At 42.5% G+C, this 25919-nt stretch overlaps 2 protein-coding genes across 2 annotated transcripts in view; one reads left to right on the top strand and one right to left on the bottom strand.

The window, feature by feature from the left end:
* LOC120991124 (zinc finger protein 585A-like) overlaps window positions 1–25919 on the top strand; it is a 2129672-nt gene that overhangs the window by 560844 nt on the left and 1542909 nt on the right. The gene's annotated exons all lie outside the window — the stretch shown is intronic.
* LOC120991892 (oocyte zinc finger protein XlCOF6.1-like) overlaps window positions 23593–25919 on the bottom strand; it is a 28403-nt gene continuing 26076 nt past the window's right edge. Inside the window, exon 3 of the mRNA XM_040420633.1 lies at window positions 23593–25010. Within this exon, the coding sequence (XP_040276567.1) occupies window positions 24127–25010 (884 nt within the window). The 3' untranslated portion in view covers window positions 23593–24126. The remainder of the gene's footprint in view (window positions 25011–25919) is intronic.

Here is a 25919-nt window from a genome sequence, read left to right as displayed (position 1 = left end):
AGGTAAGGCAGATGGGGACACCAAAACAGAAAAGAATACCATGCATTCTCACTTACCACCCCCTTGCTCCTAAATTACAACATACCATTAGAAAACAATGGCATATCCTTTCAAAAACATTTCCTGAAATAGAGGAATTTCAGAACCCACCACTGACTTGTTACAAACGATCAAAAAATATCAGAGATCAACTGGTTCGCGCAGATATAGGCCCACTATCCAAAATACCACGCCAAAGATTTTTGGGCACCCCTAAGTTAGGAACGTTTCCTTGCCTTCATTGCGCACAGTGTTCCAGTGTTATTAAGGGTGACATCATCACACACCCCCAGTCAGGGAAGAAATAACCTATTAAAGGATACTTTACATGTGACTCTACTTATGTAGTCTATCTTATAAAATGCCCCTGCGGACTGATTTACATTGGTGAGACCACTCAACACATTAGGGATAGGATCTCTAAACATAAATCCACTATTAGAACAGATCAACTCCTGTTACCTATTCCCGCCCACTTTAAGCGACACAACCATCAGATCTCCTCTTTGCGGTTCCAAGTCTTGGAACATGTCCCGATCCCCCAGAGGGGAGGCAATCGGACACTATTAATCAAACAACGGGAGTCCTATTGGATACATCGTCTGGACACGTTATCACCCAAAGGACTTAACAGGGAATGTGACTTTTATTACAATCTCTGAAGGGTCTAATGTACCATGAGACTTATTGTATTTTTGTTTTCTATAGCATTATTTAATGTCACAATGTTTTCATAATGTGTCTGATATATTACCCCTTTCTATTCACAGATCCGTTAGTCTTGATCTTGGTCCATAATGATCTAGCTATGGGTGAGAACCATACCCCTTTTTTCTCTTTCCCTTTTTCTTCCTTTTCTCCTTAACCCCCCCCTCTTTCTTACCAATCTTTACTTCTTGACTTCTTTTCTTTTTTCTTTCTTTTCCTTTTTCTCATTTTCCTCCTTCTTTTTTTTCTTTACTTTTCTTCTTTCTTTCCTCTGGTTCACCCTCCATAATATGACATAATAATATACATAATAATATTCTTAATATTTCTTCTATTCCTTATCACATATATTCCCTGTGGCTCCAAATTACATTTCTTATTTATCACATTTCCTCTTTATTATTTATACACCCAGTATCTTTAGTATAATATACTCCATATAATATGTTTACCACAGTCCTGGTTCCAGGTTCGGATTACATACTTTTCAGTGCATCGCTCTATTTAACATTCTAAATAGCGCCTACAGAGAAGAAGGGCATAGTCTCTGCCCTTCTCAGTCCTCAAATTATGCTATGCGCATGCGCCGGTCCCTTGACAACACTGACACAAGACGTCAGATATCCCGTTCCTTAGTAATCTCATCCAACGACAATGCGCATGCGCGCGCCGTCTGTTGACGTCAGACGTAAGCGCCACCACATGTGAGACGCTACACTCTACACCAGTATATAAGGGCCGCATTAGCGTACGGACACACACCTCCAGAGCAGACCCTGCATATCCAAGCCACAGGTAAGGCCCCCCTGGCAGATCCTTGTTATATTAGCACTTCGGCAAAACCTATGTAAGTCTCCATGACCGCAGCGGATACATCTAGCCTTGCTCTAGGTACATTATTTAGGACACTTTATATTTCCTTTACACTGTTTTCATGTCTATTCCTCTGGGTGCCATATTATTATTATATCCCTCGATTATCTAGCCTATTTATTCTTTGTGTCTATCACCCCCCCTACCCAATAGTGCTCCCCTGCTCCCTATATGGTCCCTTACTCTGTATATATGCCTCTTATAGCCATTACAAATTCCAATGCAATAATCCTGAGTATTTATCCATGCATCTAGGTACTAACAGTGTTTTACATCCTAGCAATGTACAAGTTGTATATACACTCACCTAAAGAATTATTAGGAACACCATACTAATACGGTGTTGGACCCCCTTTTGCCTTCAGAACTGCGTTAATTCTACGTGGCATTGATTCCACAAGGTGCTAATAGCATTCTTTAGAAATGTTGGCCCATATTGATAGGATAGCATCTTGCAGTTGATGGAGATTTGAGGGATGCACATCCAGGGCACGAAGCTCCCGTTCCACCACATCCCAAAGATGCTCTATTGGGTTGAGATCTGGTGACTGTGGGGGCCATTTTAGTACAGTGAACTCATTGTCATGTTCAAGAAACCAATTTGAAATGATTCGAGCTTTTTGACATGGTGCATTATCCTGCTGGAAGTAGCCATCAGAGGATGGATACATGTTCTCATTCTGTTTACGCCAAATTCGGACTCTACCATTTGAATGTCTCAACAGAAATCGAGACTCATCAGACCAGGCAACATTTTTCCAGTCTTCAACAGTCCAATTTTGGTAATCTCGTGCAAATTGTAGCCTCTTTTTCCTATTTGTAGTGGAGATGAGTGGTACCCGGTGGGGTCTTCTGCTGTTGTAGCCCATCTACCTCAAGGTTGTGCGTGTTGTGGCTTCACAAATGCTTTGCTGCATACCTCGGTTGTAAAAAGTGGTTATTTCAGTCAACGTTGCTCTTCTATCAGCTTGAATCAGTCGGCCCATTCTCCTCTGACCTCTAGCATCCACAAGGCATTTTTGCCCACAGGACTGCCGCATACTGGATGTTTTTCCCTTTTCACACCATTCTTTGTAAACCCTAGAAATGGTTGTGCGTGAAAATCCCAGTAACTGAGCAGATTGTGAAATACTCAGACCGGCCCGTCTGGCACCAACAACCATGCCACGCTCAAAATTGCTTAAATCACCTTTCTTTCCCATTCTGACATTCAGTTTGGAGTTCAGGAGATTGTCTTGACCAGGACCACACCCCTAAATGCATCGAAGCAACTGCCATGTGATTGGTTGACTAGATAATTGCATTAATGAGAAATAGAACAGGTGTTCCTAATAATTCTTTAGGTGAGTGTATATTTGCTTTTTTTCAGTTCTTTTTCCGCTTTTTTCAGTTCTTTTACTCTTGTTTTGCGATTTCTATTTCCCTTTTCTCTCTTCCACCCTGGACCCCTGAGCAGAAGCTGTTAGTAGACTCAGACTTTAAAATTCTTAAAATTCTTAAACTATAGGATAAGACATCTTACACTGATATGTATTGTTTAATTTATTCATAATCTCCAGTGCTGCATCATTGTTCCATCCACAATACTTATTATTCTACTATGTATTCTTTACAGATCCCTTGATAAAGGTCGACACCGACCGAAACCTTGGGGTTGTACTGCTTAAACAAAAAATATTGCTCACATAATTGATCTGGATGGAACAATAAATTGATGTAAAAACTACTATGAATTAAAAATGATTAATTGATGAAACGTATTTGGTGTGTCGTGGATTTCTCAAGTGGATCCATCTGGTCCGTCAAGAGTCACTATTATCTCTTCAGTCCATAAGACCTTTTAAAAATCTGTCTTCAGATATTTCTTTTTGACGTTCACCTACTGTATCTTGTTCAGTGGTGGTCGTGTTTCAGACTTCCTTACCTTGGCCATATCTCTGAGCACTGAACACTTTGTATTTCTGGGAACTCCAAGGAGGTTGCAGCTCTGAAATATGACAGCACTGGAGGATAATGGCCTCCTGGTGGCTTCATGTTTGATTTTTTTCAAATCTTTGGCCGTTAATTTGCGTCTTTTTTTTCTCAACAAATTTTTTGCGACCCTGTTTATTTGCAACAAAACGTTTGATGGTTCTGTGGTCAAGCCCCAATATCTAAGCAATTTGAAAAATGCTGCATCCCTCTTAAAGACTTAATCATTTTTTACTTTAAATCTCTTTTTTGACCCATTTTGCCAGAGGAAAACAAATGCCTAATAATTATACACACCTTAATATTAGGTCTGGATCTCCTTAGGCCACCCCTTCCCTCATTACACAAATACACATCACCTGACATGCTTCAATCCATTAAGTATTTTTCACTGCTGCTGGTACTGGAGATCAATACTGCCTTCCCAGTATGCCTTCAAGTCTTCCAGCTGATATTGTCTAGCGAGCATTTATTTCTGTCTAGCTGCTTTTTGCAGCTATTGATCCCCTTCTTCCCTGTTCTCGTTCAGCCAGCAGGGACTCCCTATCTTCAGCATTTGGTCTCATGCCAAGAGCCCTGGCAAGAGCAATGTCGGGAGGTCATCTTGTCTGCAAGCAAACTTAGCCTCTCTTTATTGTTGTGTAACAGACGGCTGAGCTTTATTGTTCTTAAAGGGGTCATCTGGGAAATGATAATGATGACCTATCCTCAGAATAGGTCATTATCAGATTAGTGGGTGTCCAAGTCCCGGCATCCCTGCCGATCGGCTATGGTGAGCACCGCCGACTCCCGGCATCTCTCCATGCACAGCTCCGTACATAGTACAGTGTACATAGTGTGTTTGGTATCACAGCTCAGCTCTATTCACTTCTATGGGACTGAGCTGCAACTAGGCCATGTGACCGCTGTATGGTGACATCACATGGCCTAGGAAGAGGCTGAAGCACTCACGGAGCCTCTGCTAACAGCTGATCGGTGGGGGTCCCGTGTGTTGGACCTCCTCACCCGCCCTATATCTAATATTGATGAGCTATCCTGGGGATAGGTCATCAATATTTATCACTGGATAACCTCTTTAAGCAAACGCCGCCCTTTGAATGTTCGTTCTACTTTAGTTTGTACATCTCACTGATATTCCTGCTTTGTGCCAACATTTTGCTATCTCTTATGAAGTAACAGCTAAAGACAATCTTGATAGTTTCATGCATTGTGCAGGTGATGATTGAGAAAGAAACCAAGAGTCATGCACAGAGATGACGGCTTAGGGTTTGTTCACAGCAGCAGTGGAGGCTCCTTTCGGGCCCTTTGTCACAGATTCTATCAAAAGCAGCAGAGAGAAAAGTTCTGCATGGGGGACTTTTTTCTCTGCTAAAAAAGAAGACTCCCTTATGGAAACCGAATGGACCCCATTATAGTCAATGGGATCTGTTTGGCTTTGTGTTAGGGAAGTTTTATTTACTCTGTGTTTTCTAGAATATACTTTATTATAATTACTGGATGTATGTGCAGGGGCCTGGTCTATGCAATAAAGTAGTCAGGGGCCCTGAGAAAATACTTCTGTTAACCTTAAATTCAGATGACATCGTGATTCTTCCTTGGTAAAATAAATTCTTTTAACAAAGTTGGCCCTTTAAGGCGGAATCCAATATCTCCTAAAACCTCGGTTCATTTGCGGCTGACTCCCTGATTGGAAAAACCTCTGGCTGAATTGCTGTTAAACAGAGACCAGCAGGCGGAAGGACGAGGGAGTGTGATGGATTCAAATAACATAGTATGGAGAATTGAGGATCCAATATCATCTGAATATAGGTAAGACAGTAACTATTTCTGTCCGTATATAGATATAGTTATCATTGTGGTTACCAATGCAAGAAGGGGTCTTGAGGTTTTAGGAAGATTAAATTTAGTGAAGACGGAAACTCAAGAGTAGAGTCTTGAGCATTTGAGATGGGATTCTTAAGAGGGTAAAGGCCATAGCCTGTGTGAGACGGCTACAGGAATAAATAACTCTATGCGTATATAAAAGATTATAGGTACCTGGTAGGTAGGGATATGCAACAAGTAACTGTGTTTATGTAACTAACTATTGTCTAAGTATCTTTATGTGCATTGTTTATTTTTAGAGATGAGCGAATCAAAGCTGACGAAGTGGAATTCGATCCGAATTTCAGGATCAATTCGATTCGCAAGGAATGAGAACTTCCTCGCGCTTCGTGGTAACGAATCGCATTGTTCCTAAAATGGCTGCTGCGCGTGTGAGGACATGGAGAAAGGAAGTATGGGAAGGCGGGATCACCCAGACTGACATGCATGATGCAGCCAATCAGCAGCCAGCCCTGTGATGTCACAGCCCTATAAATACGGCGGCCATCTTAGATTCAGACATTTTCCAGCATTCTGAGTGCAGGGACAGATGTGAGAAGGCGCTAAGGACAGCAATTGGAAAAACCTCATTGTGAAAAAAAACAAACTGAAAAGCGATTTACAAGTGGAGGGAAAGGATAAGGAGGAATCATTTCACAGCATCTTAGTTCTTCCACCAGATATGTTGGTAGAACCTTAAGAAAATTAAAAACTAGGATTGGTGAACATATAGGCAATATAAAACGGGGTCTTGAGTCACACAGTGTATCTGCACACTTTAAAAGAGTCCACCAGAAGAATCCTGCCGGTCTAAGATTTGTTGGAGTTGAACATGTGCAGAAAAATTGGAGAGGTGGGGATGCGGTACAACAGATCAATAAAATCGAGGCAAAATGGATATACGAACTGAATACCCTGCAACCTAAAGGCCTAAATATAGAATGGGACATGAAGGCAGTTAGCATGTATTGAACGTGAACACCAGTTTAGATATCTTCAAGTGTCTATCAGCTGCTCCTTATTTAGTATATGTAGGAAAATAGGTGGTTCAGGTACAGGGTGGGTTAAAAGAGGTTTTAGCGTGGGGTATTTATTAGGTAGTCCTTAGCACATTAATAGTTTCCATTACATAGGTGTTTTTCATATAAGTAGGCATTGGGGTTATCATAATTCCTTTTATTGTATGAAATGTGTAGAAAATATAATGAAGTATGACACCTATATTATATGTGTGGCTCATGTCCAACTCAGAGCGTGCACACTGACACTTTGTTTTAATGTGTTTGTTGAAGTCATGTACCTTTTCAACAATGTAGCGATGTGTTGGCGATTTTTCGCAAAAAAAATAATAAAAAAAAAATCTTCATACGATTTTATTGTATGTTTTAAAAGGGTCGATTTTATCATGCGATTTTAAATAATCGAATGTTTATTGAATGTATACGATTTTACAATGTGATTTTAAATAATCGAATGTATACGATTTAAATAATCAAATGTATATGATTATATGTGAATCGGAATTCAGGAAACAGGATCTGACATAAGAGTTGGGAGGTATAAGAACACAGCTTTGGCTGATTAGTCTGTAACGCCCCAGATGAAGCAAAGGCGAAACCCGGGTCGGGCATCTACACACGCTTTTTACCTATTGATGTTTGTAAGTACAATAAACCTTACTGAATATTAAACACCCTGGGTATTGCACTATGTTCTGTTTCTCCTGAAGGAGAGGAGGAAAGAAGCTTTGCTGGTCGGTATCGGGATTGTTATTGGAGATGTGCCTGTAACATCGTGGAATCTCCATAGAATCTTCCTGTGAGTGAAACGCCCGCCTGTGGAAACCTAGCGCGGACCCATACATATGTACTTTGACAGCATCTTAGTGCAGGGAGAGACGTCAGAAGGCGCTAGGGACAGTGCTAGAAAAGCGATTTACAAGTGCAGGGAAAGATTATTTGGGTATCCAAATAGCCATTATACAGCTCTGGCATTCCAGCAATTTGTTCTTGTTATTGGAGTGCAAGTGCTATGCTGAAAAGCCTTTAGTGGCCAGTTTTAGTATAGAAAGAAAAATATATACGCATTTCACTTCTGCAGTTATATGTGGTGAAAGCATTTAGTGGCCTATTTCAGTACAAAAAGAAAAATATTTTCATCGCTTTTAGGTGTGTTTTTAATTTGGTTTTAATTTATTTAGTTCAGCTAAAATTACGTTAGACAGAGAAGTGCCAGGCCATGCACAAAGGACTGGCAGAGACCTAAATGTTTCTGCTGCAGGCAGAGGTCGCAGCAGAGTAAGGGGGCATGAGCCTATCTTTATTATGCCTTAAGATTGTCTATATAAACTTAACTCTGACAATATACCGCAGACAATCTGCTGCACTTCCATACAGTGTGTTTGTCTCTTCTTATATAAGAACAATGAGAAAATACCTCCTTTAACCTTAAATTCAGATGACATCGTGATCCTTCCTTGGTAAAGAAAATTCTTTTAACACTTTGTTATATTTAGAATCCAGCACTTCCATTACTTTCGTTGTTCTGCTCCTATAAAGGACCAAGACAACAGAAATCAAAAACACTGGTGTGAAAGAGACCTTACTACCAGTTAATTCAGTCACAGCACAGCAGAGGGGGTATCTTTTTGCTACTGCCATATCTCACTAACGTGAAGGAAATCATACATTCAAATGGGGTAGAGTTAATACTCCTGTTTTCTGAGATTTTTGAGTTGTGTTATCTAATCTAAGCAAACACCTTCAATTGGTTTTCAATGGCTTTTGTCTCAAGATAACTCAAATTTCTTAACTCATCGCGTTAAGAGCTGGAGTGCTAACCCTGCTACATCTGTACTCCATTTTGTTCCTGTCTCCTCACATTGGGCTCTTTCCCTCCTTAATTTTTATACTTAATTATGTTCATGTTGTTACTTGTATTGTTTTTTATAATCTTAAGAATACAATACATGTATATACAAGAAACAGAACTGGATCGCACATCCTCAATACTATGATTTTATCTAACTGCTTCTCAGCATAATTAACATCGCCTCCCCATTTGGCCCAGGTGCTTTCAATTAGCAGGAGACTGCATAAGGGTATATATTCCTACCTCTCAGTTGGAGTTCCTGAGAGTAAGGGATAGGGTGAGTTCCATACCTGTTCACCTGGTGAGAGTATGTGATGGGGTTGGTTTCACACCTGTTCACATGGTGCAGTACTGCACACCAGCCATTGTTGCTTTGGTGCTGTCCTGGTGGGTTGGTGGGGCCCCGTGTCATGGTGGCTTTGTCATACAGCGGGGGCACTGTTTGACTACTGGGTCCCGCTGTCTGCTGGGGTGGTGCTGCGGCATCGACTGTCGCTGTGCAGTGCTGCGCCAAATCTAGAATAGTGTCCCATTCAAAGAGGCAACCTTGTCGCGTTGAGTGGGCCTATGCTTTTTGATCAAATTGTATACTAATGCCTCATGTCTAGCATGCAGCATAGGGGTAGGTATACGATAAATTAGGCTGAGAAGTGATGTTTATTATGCTGAGAAGCAGTTTGTCATGCCCTGCTCAGGTTATGTGCAGAGGTCTGCCAGGTTAGCAGCACGTGTGTATTTTTTTGTTTTTGTTTTGGAGTTGAGCTGTTTCCGCCTCCCTTCAGGTGCACTGGGTGGGGTCATTTGTATGAGTTTAAATTACGCCCCTTCCCAGTGTCCTGTGCGGGTTATAGCTTCTATCTTGCTCAGTGGAAGGAAGGAAGGAAGGAAGGAAAGAAGGATTTGATGTATCTGCTCTGTGACAAGATAAGTTGGTTTTGTTTTCTTGTGTTTGTTCTGTCTAGGCTGTTAGAGAGATGCCGGCCTCCTCCAGGTCTGAGGAAGCAAATAAATCTACCCTAGTGTTTTTTGTTGCTGCAGTCATTCAACCATATGCACTGTCCATTCGCAGCAGCACTATATAGCACAGGTTTCAAGTGATGACATCACACAGTTTAAACATGTCTCAGCATGACCAGAAATTAAAGATAACAGGTGATAATAGCTCCTTCCCACAAGTCAAAAAACTTTTTTAAATAGAGACCCTTCTGTCCTTTATGGAATATATCAACAGTATAAGACCAGAATTAAAATTCACCCTGCACCAAGATTCACAACGTGTCTCTTTCCTAGATACATGGGTGATCAGGGGAGTGAATGACAGGATTATAACTGACCTATATGTCAAAGAAACAGACAGAAATAGCCTGCTGTCATTTCACAGTAATCACCCTCCAGCCGTAAAAAAATCATTACCATATTCGCAATTTAAAAGAGTGGCCAAAATTGTAATGGATCCAGATACACGGAATCTTAGGATGCAGGAAATGTCACAAAAATTCATAGACAGAGGTTACCCCTCCCAGCTGTTATATGAACAGAGAAATAGGGTAGAAAATCCTATAGAGCAGCAAGAAAGGGTAGAGACAGAACAGAGAATACGATTGACAGTAAAATACCATCCCTGGATTGATCGAGTAAAAGCAGTGGTTAATAAACACTGGAATATTCTGCGGAGAGCATATCCTACAATTCAGGAATTCAGGGAATTACCTATGGTGTGCTACAAACGTAACAAGAATATTAGAGATAGAATCATCCGGGCCGACATAGGTAGTGACAGGACATCTTCACGACAGCTCACTCTCTCTACGGTTAGGAAGGGAACATTTCCCTGCCTAAACTGCGTCCAAGGGCTCAACATATCACACCCACACACAGGACAACAAATTCCAGTCAGGGGTAACTTTACATGTGACAGTAGCTTTGTTATCTACTTACTAAAATGTCCCTGTGGGTTGTGTTATGTTGGAGAGACCACAATGCGCATGAAAGACCGAGTGGGGAAACACAAATCCACAATCAGGAAAGAGAATACCTTGTTACCCATTCCTCAACATTTTATTGAGAAAAACCATCGTATCTCACAATTACGTTTCTAAATTATAGAGGAAGTGACCTTACCTCGACGTGGAGGAAATCGGATCCAGATGCTCCACCAACGTGAAGCATATTGGATCCACCGACTTGAGACACTTGCCCCCAAGGGTTTAAACAAGGAATACACATTGAACAGCCTCATCTGAATCAATTTGTGGAACGTATGGCACATTCACTACTATAGATTGTGTATTTGGTTCACATAATAGATTGTCGACTTAATTACTCAGGCTTTAATAATGTATAAGTTTAGATACATACTCTGCCTTGCTTTAGCTTTATCTTTATGTATATCCAATTTTGTTTGTATCGGTGTCACATAGTAACATGATGTCACAATCACATGGTCAGTCATGTGACTAGGGGCCGGTGTTCTGCCAGATCTCTATAGCTTGCCGAAAGTCTATAGCGGAAGTGACGTTGTGCGCTGCGCAAGCGCACAAGCGTACTTAAGCGAAGCATTCCTGCAGCACCGCGCGTGCGCACACTTAAGGGTATAGATTTCTTAAAGTGACAGTCATCTCCATTAAAATACAGCTCCATTAATCTACATTAATTTGTACCCTCGCGGGCTCGCTTCGCTCGCCACGCATCGGGCTCGGCCTCGCTGCGCTCGGCATTTAGTAAAACTAGCTCTGTGCCGCCATTGATAGTAAAGAAGGAAATGGATAGTAAAGAAAGAGATGGATAGTCTCTTTCTTTACTATCCATTTCCTTCTTTACTATCAATGGCGGCATAGAGCTAGTTTTACTAAATGCCGAGCGCAGCGAGGCCGAGCCCGATGCGTGGCGAGCGTACAAATTAATGTAGATGCTGTATTTTACTGGTGACTGTCACTTTAAGACGATGTTTCGGATGATTTGTGGAAGTGCGCTCGTGCGCTTGCGCAGCGCACAACGTCACTTCCGCTATAGACCTTCGGCAAGCTATAGAGATCTGGCAGAACACCGGGTTTGCCTTCAGTCACAATTCTATGACTGATCATGTGATCAGGGGCGGGTTATTTAAAAAAGTTTGTTTGACTTGTGGGAATGAGCTATTATCACCTGTTGTCTGACAAAGGCACATGTCGGTGCCGAAACGCGCGTCACATAAGGGGGACGAATAAAGAAATCTTTTTTGCAAAGAAATCACGGAGTGCCGGTTCATTTACTATATTCTGCTGGGGATCCGACCTGTTAACCGTGCACCCGGACCTTCACGTAAGCACAGTGCCGTCCATTTCTTCTGAACAGAAATTAAAGATGTCAGCCGTAAGCAGCACCCACTGCCCAGCATCTTACTTTTAGGCGAGACAGGCACGCACAGAAGAAGGCACTGCGTGACTCATCTGATGATGTCAGCAGACTCTATTGTAAACAATAAGCTTACTACACAGAAAAAGCCTCATTATGACATCATCTCTGATGTCAGTAAAATGGTGTCTGTCACGATCACCTTGTCCAGCAGGTCACAAAATTCTGCAGTGTAAATATGACACTGGCCCATTATAAATTCTGGATGTGAAACCTTGAATAATCAATGTCCGCAAAACATCAATGCCAGTGAGCTACCAGGAAATATTCTCCAATGGAGGCATTATGACAGAAATGTTTTCTTCATATACACAAGCAAAACTAGGGGTAAGAAGGTGATATTTACTAACTGTAAAAAAATAAGCTCCACCCTATTGAGAGCACCTTTCTCTGTAGATACATGAAAAATGCTTGTGGGGGGATGAATTAGAGGGGTTGTCCCATAAAATATTCTACAGTTTTCGAACCAGCACTTAATAAGTAATTAAAAATTTTGCATAGCCCCTGAGTTATTCAATAAAATGTATCTGTATAGCGCCACCTGCTGTTTTTTTTTTATTTCTTTGACCTGCTAACTGAGATGGCCGCACATGCTCAGTTTCATCCTTAAGCTGCCTCCTGAGCTGTGATAGGGAGAACATGGACATGCCCCTTTGAGCCTCAGTAGAAAAGACTCCCCTGAGCTACCAGCTTGATATAAATCTAACAGAGCAATGAATGGGGAGATCTCTGGATCCATGATAGGTACAGGGCTGGTTCTAGCTTTGTTAGAAAGAGGTTGTCATGTCCTATATGATTTTATTTTTTACATTAGTGATGGGATAACCCCCTGCACTTTGTCTGTGCTCCAGATTCGGTGATAGAGGCCGAAGCTTCCTCTTCTTCCCAGGAATGACAGTCCACAGTTGTTTAATCAAAACCACATTTAGAAAATTAGCACATAGTTCAAATCAACGTGGCATCAGACTCCAACAACACAAGCCGAGTTTGGCCATCAACAAGCTTTTTTCTGGGTTGTATACTTGTTTTTGGAGGAAACCTAAATAATTCTAACCTCTAGGCAGCATCCCGGGACCAAACCTCAAACCCAATACAAAGCTCTGAGATATTATTTGCCTTTCCAAGGTGGCAGGATACTTAGAAGATTAGATACCCTGATGACAGAGGTCACCAGTTTCTCTCATGTACACAGTACGCTCCGTATAGACGACCTCCTCATCAGGTACACCGATATCACAGACCTCACCAGATTATGACATCAGCTAAAGGGTGCCAAGAGTCAGACCCTGTTGGGGAAATGTCACAGGGCGCCAGGTTTGCGCTCCTTCCCTTCGGTGCCGCCGGCACTCTGCGATAACTTCGGAGCAAGGACGTGAGCTGCGCCCTCGTCTCCAGGGCAACGGGGGGGGGGGGCGGAGAGAATCCTTAGCATGGTTGGCGTTTTCCACTTCCGTAGTTTCGGCGATAGGTCTGAGCGCCGAACTGGGCACTCGGCGCTCAGCAGTTTGCAGGGGGATGAGTCATGTGACGCTGGCCACGTCACATGACTCCTTCTCTCCCCTATTTAACAGGCAGCCTGCTGGCCACAGGTTGCCTGTGATTAAGGTCCTATATACTTCACGTATCTTTCATTTGACATTTTACCTGGTATTAGTATTTCGGCTTGTTATTTAACTTTGTCTCCTGCTCCCTCCTTTTGAACAGTTTTTTCTCCTGGTTTTAGACTTCTGCTTGACTTAGACTTCTCCTCGCTTGCTCCCTGTGTCTGACCGCTTCTACTGGTATTGACTCTCGATTGTTTATTGACGCTGCCTCTGCTTGTTCCCTGGTACCGCCTTGACCTCCTGGTTTTGACCTTTGCTAGTTCTACCTCTCTGTGTTTGTCTGTCCCTCCGCACTTACTCAGGTTAGGGATCGCCGCCCAGTTGTGCTCCGTTGCCTAGGACAGGTAAGTGCAAGTAGGCAGGGACAGGGGTGTGGGTGGAGTCAGTTTGCACCTTTCCTATTCCCCTTCTCGTGACAGAATTACAGGCTTATACCATATCATGGATCCGTTGCAAACTCTCACAGATCATGTCCAAAACCTGGCCCAGATTGTCCAGGAGTTAGGGGAGAGGTTCCAAGTACAAGAAGCTGCCTGTAACCTCTCTGTTTCTTCCTCATCCGCACTACAAGCGGAACCACATGGTAAGCTTCCAGATCGGTTCTTGGTAGCCTTTATGGAAAGCTGTAAACTGTATTTCCATTTGAGCGCTCACTCTTCTGGTTCTGCCCAACAAAGAGTGGGAATTGTTATGTCCTTGTTACAAGGTGACCCCCAGGACTGGGCATTTTCGTTACCTCCCGACTCTCAGTGTCTTAAATCTGTCAACGCATTTTTTCAAGCCCTTGGGGTTTTGTATGATGAACCTGACAGAGTGTCTGTAGCGGAGAATCCGTTAAAATCTCTTGTACAGGGTGACCGACCGGTAGAAGATTACTGTACTCAATTTCGTAGATGGTGCGTTCCCTCTGGTTGGAATGAACCTACTCTTAAAAGTCAGTTCAGGTCTGGCCTATCTGAGACTCTCAAGGACATGCTAGTAAGTTATCCTTCTCCTGGAACCTTGGAACAAACCATGACTCTTGCTGTCAGACTGGACAGACGCATTAGGGAGAGACAGCGGGAACATTTGTTTTTTCCACAGGTTATGTCCAAATCGGAGACCAATCCTGTGGGAATCAAGTCCGAGCCTTGTACTGACGAACCTATGCAGTTCAGTTTGACCAGAAGAGATCAACGCCGTTGCCATGGTACATGTTTCTACTGTGGTGACTCCGACCATTGGATCCGGCAATGTCCCAAGGTCCCTCCTTCCGGAAGATCACCTAAACCTGAGAGATATAAAGACAAGGTACTCCATGAGGTGGTAAAACAGAAGTTTTTGGTACCTATTACTATTTCATTTGAATTAAACAAGGGGTCAGGTAGTGCCTTTATTGATTCTTGGTCGACCTCTAACTTTATTGATCTTAAATTTGCTCGTCAAGTGGGGATACCTATTTTAACCCTTCCCAGCCCTATTTACATTGTAGGCATTGACTCTACCCCTTTGCTAGGAGGCACTGTTAAGTTTTGTACACCTGAAATAACCCTGACTGTAGGGGTAACCCACACTGAGAATTGCTCCTTGTAGATCTTAGAAAATTTGCCCGTTAAGATGGTGTTAGGTTTGCCCTGGCTCCAATTACACAACCCGGTCATTAATTGGACCAGAGGTGAAGTCGAAAAATGGGGTCCTGAATGTAACTCTTGTTTACCCATTATACAGGCGGGTATCTCTGCAGAATATAAGGTGTTACCTTCATATATAAAGGAATTTGCTGATGTGTTCTCCTCATCTGACCCGGGGAGTCTGCACCCCATAGATCTTATGACTGCGCTATTGATTTAATGATGGGTTCCAGATTCCCGAAGGGTCGGATATATAATTTATCTGGTCCAGAGTGCAATTCTATGAGGGAGTATATTAAGGAGAGTCTTAATAAAGGACTCATCAGACCCTCTGTGTCTCCTATGGGGTCGGGGTTCTTTTTTGTCAAAAAGAAGGATGGAGACCTCAAACCGTGTATTGATTATCTGGAATTGAACAAAATCACCATTAAAAATCAATATTTTCTTTCATTGATCCCCGATCTGTTCAATCAGGTTCTAGTGGCATCATGGTTTTCCAAACTTGATTTGAGAGGGGCATATAATTTGATCCGTATCAAAGAAGGGGGCGAATGGAAGACTGCGTTTAATACTCCTGAGGGACACCTTGAATACACTGTCATGCCTTTTGGGCTCAGTAATGCTCCTGCAGTCTTTCAAAATTTAAAAAATTACATATTTATAGAATTTATCGGTAAATTTATGATTGTATATCTTGATGATATTTAGATTTTTTTCCCCGACCTGGCATTCCCATGTTATTCATGTCAAACAAGTGCTTAAAATTCTAAGAAAAAATTTATTATCTGCCAAATTAGAATTTATTTTTGGGGTACAAGAGATTCTGTATCTAGGTTACAGCCTTACTCCACACTCGTTTAAGATGGATCCTAGTAAGGTACAGGCTATTCAAGACTGGGTGAGGCCATCTACCCTTAAAGCATTCCTTGGGTTCTCTAATTATTATCGTAAATTTATTAAAACATTTTCTGTAATTGCTAGACCCTTAACCAAGAAGGGGGCGGATCTTGTTAATTGGTCTGGAGAGGCCATATAAGCCTTCAAAACTTTTAAGAAATCTTTTGGGAACGCCCCAGTCTTGATTCCGCCGGCTCAGGAGAAACCTTTTGTGGTGGAGGTCGATGCTTCTGAGGATGGGGTGGGGGCTATTCTTTCTCAGGGACCCTCTAACCTCACTAATCTAAGACCTTGTGCTTTTTTTCACGAAAATTCTCTCCTACTGAGAGGAATTATGATATTGGTAATCGTGAATTGTTAGCCATTAAATGGGCATTTGAGGAATGGAGAAATTTTTTGGAGGGGGCCAAACATTGCATCACTGTTCTTATTTATCAGAAAAATGTATTATTTCTAGAATCCGCTAAATGCCTGAATCCTCACCAGGCCAGATGGGCATTGTTCTTTACGCGTTTTAACTTCTCTATTACTTTCAGGCCAGGAAGACGGAATGTGAAAGCTGATGCTTTGTCTCCAAGTTTTTGTGCGTTTCAACCTCCTGACACTCCTCCTGAACCTATCTTGCCGGCTAACATCATTGTGGCATCTTTATTTGCGGATCTTGCTTCTGACATTGAGGCGGCACATCACCTAGCTCCGGAACAGACACCCACAGATAAGTTATTTGTTCCTGGTCATTTAAACATTTAGGTGTAAACCACATTGCCATCATGCCAAATATATTATTAAGGTGCACCATTTCAGAAATTTGGCCCAGACACAAAAACCAAACACAGATTTTAAAAAAACACAAAAGGTACCGCAAATGATAAATCTCTGTCACGGTCCCTCAGGTGACTGATGTCAGGAAATCAAGTAGATTGGCTGAGTGTGGAGGAATCTAACAGCCTCCTTGATTTCTCTTGATTCTGTGTTGGACTGGGATCGACCCGAAAATCTAAAAGCGCTTATGCCGTTTTTGGGATTCACCAACTACTACCGTAAATTCATCCTGAACTATTGAACTGTGGTTAAACCTTTAACAGACATGACTAGGAAGGAGGTCGATTTCTCTGTTTGGTCTGAGGCAGCATTACAAGTCTTTTTTTGCTGTGAAGGAATGTTTTGCTTCAGCCCCTATTCTGGTGCAACCGGACGTGTCTCAGCCATTCATTGTAGAGGTTGACGCATCCGAGGTAGGGGTGGGAGAAGTTTTGTCGCAAGGTCCTTCACCTAGTAAATGGCTCCCATGTGCTTTTTTCTCTAAAAACTCTCGACTGCTGAAAGAAATTATGACGTGTGTAATAGGAAATTGCTGGCCATTAAGTTGGCTTTTGAAGATTGGCGCCATTGGTTGAAAGGAGCAATTTATCCTATTATGGTAATTACTGATCACAAAAATCTGGCTTACCTTGAGTCAGATAAATGACTGAATCCAAGGCAGGCCAGATGGTCGCTGTTTTTCACTAGATTTAACTTCATTGTCACCTACCGCCCTGGGGTTAAGAATGTCAAGGTGGATGCTTTGTCGCGCAGCTTTCCTGGGGGGGGGGGGGGGGTGATTCTAAAGATCCTAGTCCTATTTTGTCTGAATGGGTAGTCATATCTGCCCTATATCCTGATCTTGAGGCTAAGGTGTTGGAGGCCCAAGAGGATGCATCGGACTCTTGTCCTCCAGGGAAATTGTTTGTTCCTTCAGAATTACGTCATAAGGTATTTCAGGAACATCACTGTACTGTCTTGGCTGGACACCCTGGGAGTAGATCCACTGTCGCTCTCATCTCACGCAGATTTTGGTGGTCGGGGCTGCATAAGTGTGTTGAGGACTATGTGTCAGCCTGTTGTGCTAAGGTGACACAAACTCGGCCTTCTGGATCTCTTCTTCCATTACCCATCCTGTCCAGACCTTGGTCCATGGACTTTTTCACGGATTTACCGAATTCTACGGGAAAAACCATGATGCTGGTGGTAGTTGATCGATTTAGCATTGCCGGCTCTACCGAATACCAAGACTCTTGCACAAGTGTTTGTCAATAACATCCTGAAACTAAAGGTTATAGTATTTGTGGGTATTACAGTGGCTCCATCGGTTAAGCAGGTATGGATATGGTACTCACTCTGCAACTCACCCAAGGTCGCCAAAAATATGATTAAAATAGATAACGTGTTTGTTGGAGGGCACTCAAATATCTGGTTCTACACAGACTCAAAAATTAAACACATTTTATTCAACATACACATTATAAAAAGTTATAAAAAACATGAAAGTCCTATAACCAAGGTGAACTGCTCAATATGTGGTAACAATAAGCAGCCGCTCAATGATACACACACGTAACACAGTATTCAATGTGAGGATATGATCAACGTTCTTTGAATAACGACAGAAATCAGATATAGGCCATATAAACATCCACGACCTACGACACACTGATGGAACACACGTCCGTGCAATGTGCAAATGATTATGAATCAATGGTTATATTGCATTAGAACACATGTCCAGTTGTAACCATTATCCACTTGTGTGACATTGGCCGCATTCAACCTATGTTGTATATGCTGCGTACTGAAAGGTGGTTACACTGTCTCTCCTTAATGTAACAACAGCACTTGGTGATTCAGCTGTTTTGCTGGGGTAAACAAAGGTAGGTTGTTGTATCCTTGTATCGGTAACACATACACGTGCTGCGGCACGCTGGTGGAACACACGTCCCTGCGATGTGTACTGATTGTATATCAGCGGCAATATGCATTAAACCACATGTCCAGTCAATATCCACCTATATAATACTAGTAGCATACAATTGTATGTGCCACGTATCGAGATGTAATTTACACCGTCTCTCCTCAATATATTAACAGCACTCAATGATTCAACTATTGCACCAAAGTAAACACATGTAAATGGTTACATCCACACACTAGTGGTAGTGTATGTTACCAGTCCAACGGGTGTTTCGGCATCACGTCTTGAGCCTTGCTGTAAAGTTGAGGGATTGGCGTTGAGTCATTCACCGTTAGCACTACGTGGCGTCCCGTGTGTGTTATGGCGTGTCACGTGACAATTTACGTATTTCTGTAGTTTTGCCACTGTGTATCTCGTATTACAGATCTCCAGTAGCTTTAGTAGGAGGAAAAAAAAGACAAGGATGTTGGTCAGAACTGTAAGTCCTTGTTGCAATAAATTCCTTATTCAATTGCTGTATACCAAACTCAACGCCAATCCCTCAACTTTACAGCAAGTCTCAAGACGTGATGACGAAACACCCGTTGGACTGGTAACGTACACTACCACTAGTGTATGGATGTAACCATTTACATGTGTTAACTTTGGTGAAATAGTATTTGGGCGAATATTCGTCATATATTCACAAATTCATGATCTCCAGTCATTATTTTCTTGATTGCAAAAATCGGCATTTGGAAAAGCTGCGATAAAAAAAATTCGCGATATGAAAATTTGCCATCAACACTACTCCTAAAATCAAAGATATTGCAGCCTTCTCATTGGCCCACAAGCAAGAAGCGGTGAGGGATCATGGGTACTGAGAAAAAAAATCTAGAATATTCGCGATTACGAAGATATAGCACTATATTCTAGATTTTCGCAAATTCTCGAAGTGTAAATATTTGCAATAAAAATTAGTGATTAGAATATTCGCGATCAACACTAGCACCAATCAGAATCTGGAGACTTTGCGATATTTTCGAATTTGCGACATTTAGCGAATATTTGGCCAAATATTCGTCATATATTCACGAATTCATTCATCCAGTCATTATTTTCTTGATTGCAAAAATCGGCAATTGGAAAAGTCATGATATTGCAGCCTTCTCATTGGCCCACAAGCAAGAAACAGTGAGGGATCATGGGTACTGAGAAAAAAAAATCTAGCACCAAATCAGAATCTGGAGACTTATTTGAGATGTTTTGTTTAGGAGAACCAGAAGGAGTGGTCTTTATTCTTGTCGTTAGCTGAGTTTGCCATTAATAACCGTAGACAGGAGTCCACTGATAAGTCGCTGTTTTTTGAGGCACATTTTTTAGTTCTCAATCTTCCGGTATTCCTGAAGAGGAACGATTTTCCTCTTCTTTGTCTTTGATGTGGCGGAAAATTCAAAATAACCTAAAAAAGATGGGCAACAGGTATAAGCGTGTGGCTGACAGGAGATGTATGAATTGTCTGGACCTGAGAGTGGGTGATTCTGTGTGGCTGTCCACAAGAAACTTCTTGGAAGTTGGGCCCAAGATTTATTGGTCCATATAAGATCACTGCCATTGTTAACCCTGCAGCCTTCCGTCTTCCTCAGGCTTTGAAAATTCATAACATATTTCATAAGTCGTTGAAGAAATGTGTCGAACCTGTTGAGCCGTCCTCCTTGCCTCCGGCTCCTGTCATGGTGGACGGTAATTTAGAATTTCAAATCGGCAGGATTGTGGACTCCCGAGTTCTCCGTAGATCCCTTTAGTATCTCGTCCACTGGAAGGGTTACGGACCAGATGAGAGGATGTGGGTTCCAGCAGCCGATGTGAATGCAAATCGTCTGGTGAAGGCCTTTCACAGAGCCCATCCTGATAAGGGCGGTCCTGCGTGCCCAGAGGTCACCCGTAGAAGGGGGGGTACTGTCACAGTCCCTCAGGTGACCGATGTCAGGATTAGTAGATTGGCTGAGCGTGGAGGAATCTAACAGCCTCCTTGATGTCTCTTGATTCAGTGTTGATAGGGTTAATGACCACTTCCCTTTTCTCAGTGGTCATCACTTCTACCCTTTATAGTCTGACCTCACTCATCTGACTATGCAGTAGATAGCTTAATTTGGGTTTGGCTGAGCTGGTGTGCGTTTGTCTCTGGTGTTCCTGCTCGTTCGTCTCTAAAGAAGTTAGGTGTCACGTTTGTTTGGGTTTTTTATATTCCCTGTTGTTTGTATCTTGGCCTGAGACAGAGACTTCCATTTGTCCATCTGGGGAGGAATGGGTTGTCTCTGGTCCTAACCTTTTCCAGTGCCTTATAGGGATATAAATGCCTAGGTATCCTGCGTATGAAAATTCCTGCCTTCAGGGTCTATTCATTTTGATAGATAGTTAGGGCCCGGGTTAGGGTTGTCTAGGTGACCTGTTTCTTCCCTAGTTTCCAGGCCCAGTTACTGTTCCCCTTCCCTCCTGTGTTCAGTGTGGAGTTTCCCCCCCACACTGATCGTGATAATGTCCCCCTATAAATCTTCCTAGGATTTTTCAGATGTTTCCTAGAAGTCGTCATGTGGCATCAATGAAGCTTTCATATTCAAATATACAACCTGAAATAAACCTGTGAATCCACCCAGAGATATGTTGTTTGGCTTTACTGTATAAAGCTGTATATTATGTTGTTCTTGTGCAATTATATATTATTTTTGTTATAGTTTTATTATTCCCCACACCCGGGGTTCAATGTTATATAGAGAAAATATAATAAAATATTCTGGGAAAAGATTATATAAATGCATGTTGCAAATAAAATAATGCAGGAAGTGTATTCATTATTCGACAAGGAGAGCCCTAATGTGTTCCAGTATCTAGATAGGTTTACCATTAACCCGCAGGAATGTACATATGGGGTTAATTATCACAGATCACCTGGTCAGATAAATTAGTGATATAGTCATCATGCCACCAATATCACTGTCTCTGCACAGGAGGGTTAGTCTGTAAGGCCTCATGCACACGACCGTTGTGTGCACCCGTGGCCTTTGTTCCGTTTTCCGTGATTTTCTGCGGACCCATTGACTTTCAATGGGTCCATTGAAAACTCGGAAAATGCACCGTTTATCATCTGCCTCCGTGATCCGTGTATCCTGTCCGTCAAAAAAATATGACCTGTCCTATTTTTTTGACGGACAAAGGTTCACGGACCCATTCAAGTCAATGGGTCCGTGAAAAAACACGGATGCGCACAAGATTGGCATCCGTGTCCGTAGGCTACTTTCATACAGACGGATCTGAAGATCCGTCTGCATAAAAGCTTTTTCAAAGATGAGTTTTCACTTCGTGAAAACTCAAATCCGACAGTATATTCTAACACAGAGGCGTTCCCATGGTGATGGGGACGCTTCTAGTTAGAATATACTACGAACTGTGTACATGACTGCCCCCTGCTGCCTGGCAGCACCCGATCTCTTACAGGGGGCTGTGATCCGCACAATTAACCCCTCAGGTGCTGCACCTGAAGGGGTTAATTGTGCGTATCATAGCCCCCTGTAAGAGATCGGGGGCAGCAAGGGGCAGACCCCCCTCCCTCCCCAGTTTTAATTTCATTGGTGGCCAGTGTGGCCTCCCCTCCCTCTATTGTATTAATATCAATGGTGGCCAGTGCGGCCCCCCCGGCCCCCCGCTCCCTCCCTTTATTGTATTATCATTGGTAGCCAGTGTGCGCCCCCCCCTCCCTCTATTGTATTATCATTGGTGGCCAGTGTGCGCCCCCCCGGCCCCCCCTCTATTGTATTAATATTATTGGTGGCCAGTGACCGGCCGGAAGCATCATACTTACATGCTGCGCAGTCTGTGACCGGCCGGGAGCTCCTCCTACTGGTAAGTGACAGATCATTAAGCAATGCGCCGCACAGACCTGTCACTTACCAGTAGGAGGAGCTCCCGGCCGGTCACAGACAGCGCAGCATGTAAGTATGATGCTTCTTATATTGCTAAGTAACCATGGCAACCAGGACTGCAGTAGCGTCCTGGTTGCAATGGTTACCGATCGGAGCCCCAGCGATTAAACTGGGACTCCGATCGTAACTCTCCGCTGCCACCAATGATGGGGAAGGGGGGGGGGGGAGAGGGAAGGCCGCACACTGGCCACCAATGATAATACAATAGAGGGAGGGAGGGGGGGGAGCCGCACACTGGCCACCAATGATATTAATACAATAGAGGGAGGGAGGGGGGGGCCGCACACTGGCCACCAATGATATTCAAACTGGGGAGGTAGGGGGGTCTGCCCCCTGCTAACTGGCAGCCCCTGATCTCTTACAGGGGGCTATGATACGCACAATTAACCCCTTCAGGTGTGGCACCTGAGGGGTTAATTGTGCTCATCACAGCCCCCTGTAAGAGATCAGGTGCTGCCAGGCAGCAGTCATGTACACAGTTCGTAGTATATTCTAACTTGAAGCGTCCCCATCACCATGGGAACGCCTCTGTGTTAGAATATACTGTCGGATATAAGTTTTCACGATGTAACTCAAATCCGATGGTATATTCTAACATAGAGGCGTTCCCATGGTGATGGCGACGCTTCAAGTTAAAATATACCATCGGATTGGAGAAAACTCTGATCCTATGGTATATTAACTTCTGACTTTACATTGAAAGTCAATGGGGGACGGATCCGTTTGCAATTGCACCATATTGTGTCAACGTCAAACGGATCCGTCCCCATTGACTTGCATTGTAAGTCAGGACGGATCCGTTTGGCTCCGCACTGCCAGGCGGACACCAAAACGAAAGGATCCGTTTGGCTTTTCATGTCCGTGGATCCTCCAAAAATCAAGGAAGACCCACGGAAGAAAAAACGGTCACGGATCACGGACCAACGGAACCCAGGTTTGTGGACCGTGAAAAAATACTGTCGTGTGCATGAGGCCTAAGAGCAATGAAGGTCACAGCGCTAGGAGAAAGTATAATATGAGCCAAGAAGAAGATGTCTGTCAGTGACAATGGTGACGCTGTCGTGGAGCAGATAGAAGTTTATTTTACCTTTGGGCATTTGGTCTAAGTAGTGAATGGTGCTAACCTGTGGAGGGAAGCTCTTTTACGTAGGACTTACCCTCCCTTACCCAATGCTGCCAATCTGCACTGCACTGTTGCTGCAGCATCGGGGATTCAAGGGATGGTAGGTCCTATGTAAAAGAGCTGCCCCTCACAGATTAGCACTGTTCACTAATTGAACCAAAAGCTGGAAAACACCTTTAAATACTGTATGAAGATGAAATATTAATATGTCCACATACGTTATAAAACAATTATATGGAACGTCATTACTTCTCCCAATGTTACTCTGGATTCTCCCGCAGTGTGGGTGGAGGTGTGAATACTGTGATAAGAAGCAAGGTTCATGGAGACAGTTCATCTTCACTGCTCTGGAGGTAAACAAGGCTCTTTTCTTCTGCGCATTACATTGTTTGATAGAGCAAGGATAATTGACTATTCTGAGACTTCCTATGGAGCGACTCATGTTGCCATATAGCCCCAACTTTGTAAGGCTACTTTAACATTAGTGTTAGATTTGTCCGACAGTCTGTTCTGGCAGGAGAACAGCCTGCCGGATCCGTACTAATGCTTGCACACGTGTGCTGTCGGATAGCAATTCAGCATTACAGGTTCTCTCTCTTGTGTGAATTCGCTCATGTGTAACAACATTTGATTTCTGTGCAAAACATTTCCCACATTCTGAACACGAATACGGTTTATCTCCTGTGTGAATTTTCTTATGTCTAACAAGACCTGATTCGTCTGTAAAGCATTTCCCACATTCTGAACACGGATATGGTTTCTCTCCTGTATGATGTCTCTCATGTTTAACAAGATATGATTTATATGTAAAACCTTTTCCACATTCTGAACATGAATATGGCTTCTCTCCTTTGTGACTTCTCTCGTGTGTAACAAGATATGATTTTGTTGTAAAACATTTCCCGCATTCTAAACATGAATATGGCTTCTCTCCTTTGTGACTTTTCTCATGTCTAACAAGATGTGATTTTCGTGTGAAACATTTTCCACATTCTGAACATGAATACGGCTTCTGTCCTGTGTGAGTTCTCTCATGTGTAACAAGATGTGATTTAACTGCAAAACATTTCCCACATTCTGAACATGAATATGGTTTCTCCCCTGTGTGACTTCTCTCATGTATAACTAAAGTTGATTTCTGGGTAAAACATTTCCTACATTCTGAACATGAATACGGTTTCACTCCTGTGTGAAATCTCTGATGTGTAACAAGATATGATTTCTGTGTAAAACATTTGCCACATACTGAACATGAATACGGCTTCTCTCCTTTGTGAATTTTCTCATGTCTAACAAGACTTGATTTATCTGTAAAACATTTCCCACATTCTGGACATGAAAATAGTTTCTCCCCTGTGTGACTTTTCTCATGTGTCGCAAGATTGGATTTATTTGTAAAGCACCTACCACATTCTGAACAAGAGTATGGCTTCCTCCCTGTGCGAGTCCTTCTGTGTGTAGAAAGACCTGAGCTTTTTGTGTACTCTTTACCACGCTGACATTTACCCCCTTTCTGGCCAGCACTTGTGATAATTTTTGTTTGGTCAGGAGAAGGTTCCTCATGATTAGAGGGATTATATGACAGATCTGTGCTGTGAAGTCCTGGATATAAATTAAGAGTAATGAGGTTTCCTCCTGAAGAGCGTGGCGTGATATCTTTATCTTCTACATTATAATTTAGTGATAAATTCTTATTGGGATTCTCTGTGAAGATAAAAATTAGAATTTGTGATTTTTTTCAATTGACATCCTGCCTCCTATTAACACATTTTGACCTTCAACACCAAGTAAGCATCATATTAATACAACAAATCTACTGAGGATTTGTCCCCACATTCCTCAACACAAAGTGCATTCATTATCCAATACCAGTTGTGTTCAAGATAATAGCAGTCAGACATCACTTACCTGATCAATCACTGTTTTTGGTAGAAATGATATTTCTACACGGCAAATAATTTACTAGCAGGTGTAGTAGAGTAATAGAAATCCAACAGACCCAACGATCATGACATGCATGCTGCTGATTCTGTGTAATTGAATCACTAATTGAAAGGGGCATGTTCAAAATAATAGCAGTGTGGTGAGGTCATTCATTCTTTGAAAAACAGGTGGCAATTATAGCCCTTATTTAAGGAAGGAAGGCACCAAATGTTGTACATCCTGGTTACAGTGCATTTCTCTCTGAAATTCTGAGGAAAATGGGTCGTTCCAGACATTGTTCAGAAGAACAGCGTACCTTGATTAAAAAGTTGATTGGAGAGGGGAAAACATATAAAG

This window comes from Bufo bufo, chromosome 2 (genome assembly GCF_905171765.1).
Source record: "Bufo bufo chromosome 2, aBufBuf1.1, whole genome shotgun sequence".
NCBI lineage: Eukaryota > Metazoa > Chordata > Amphibia > Anura > Bufonidae > Bufo > Bufo bufo.
Note: the sequence above shows the minus strand (reverse complement) of the source record. Positions and strands in the feature narration are given on the sequence as shown.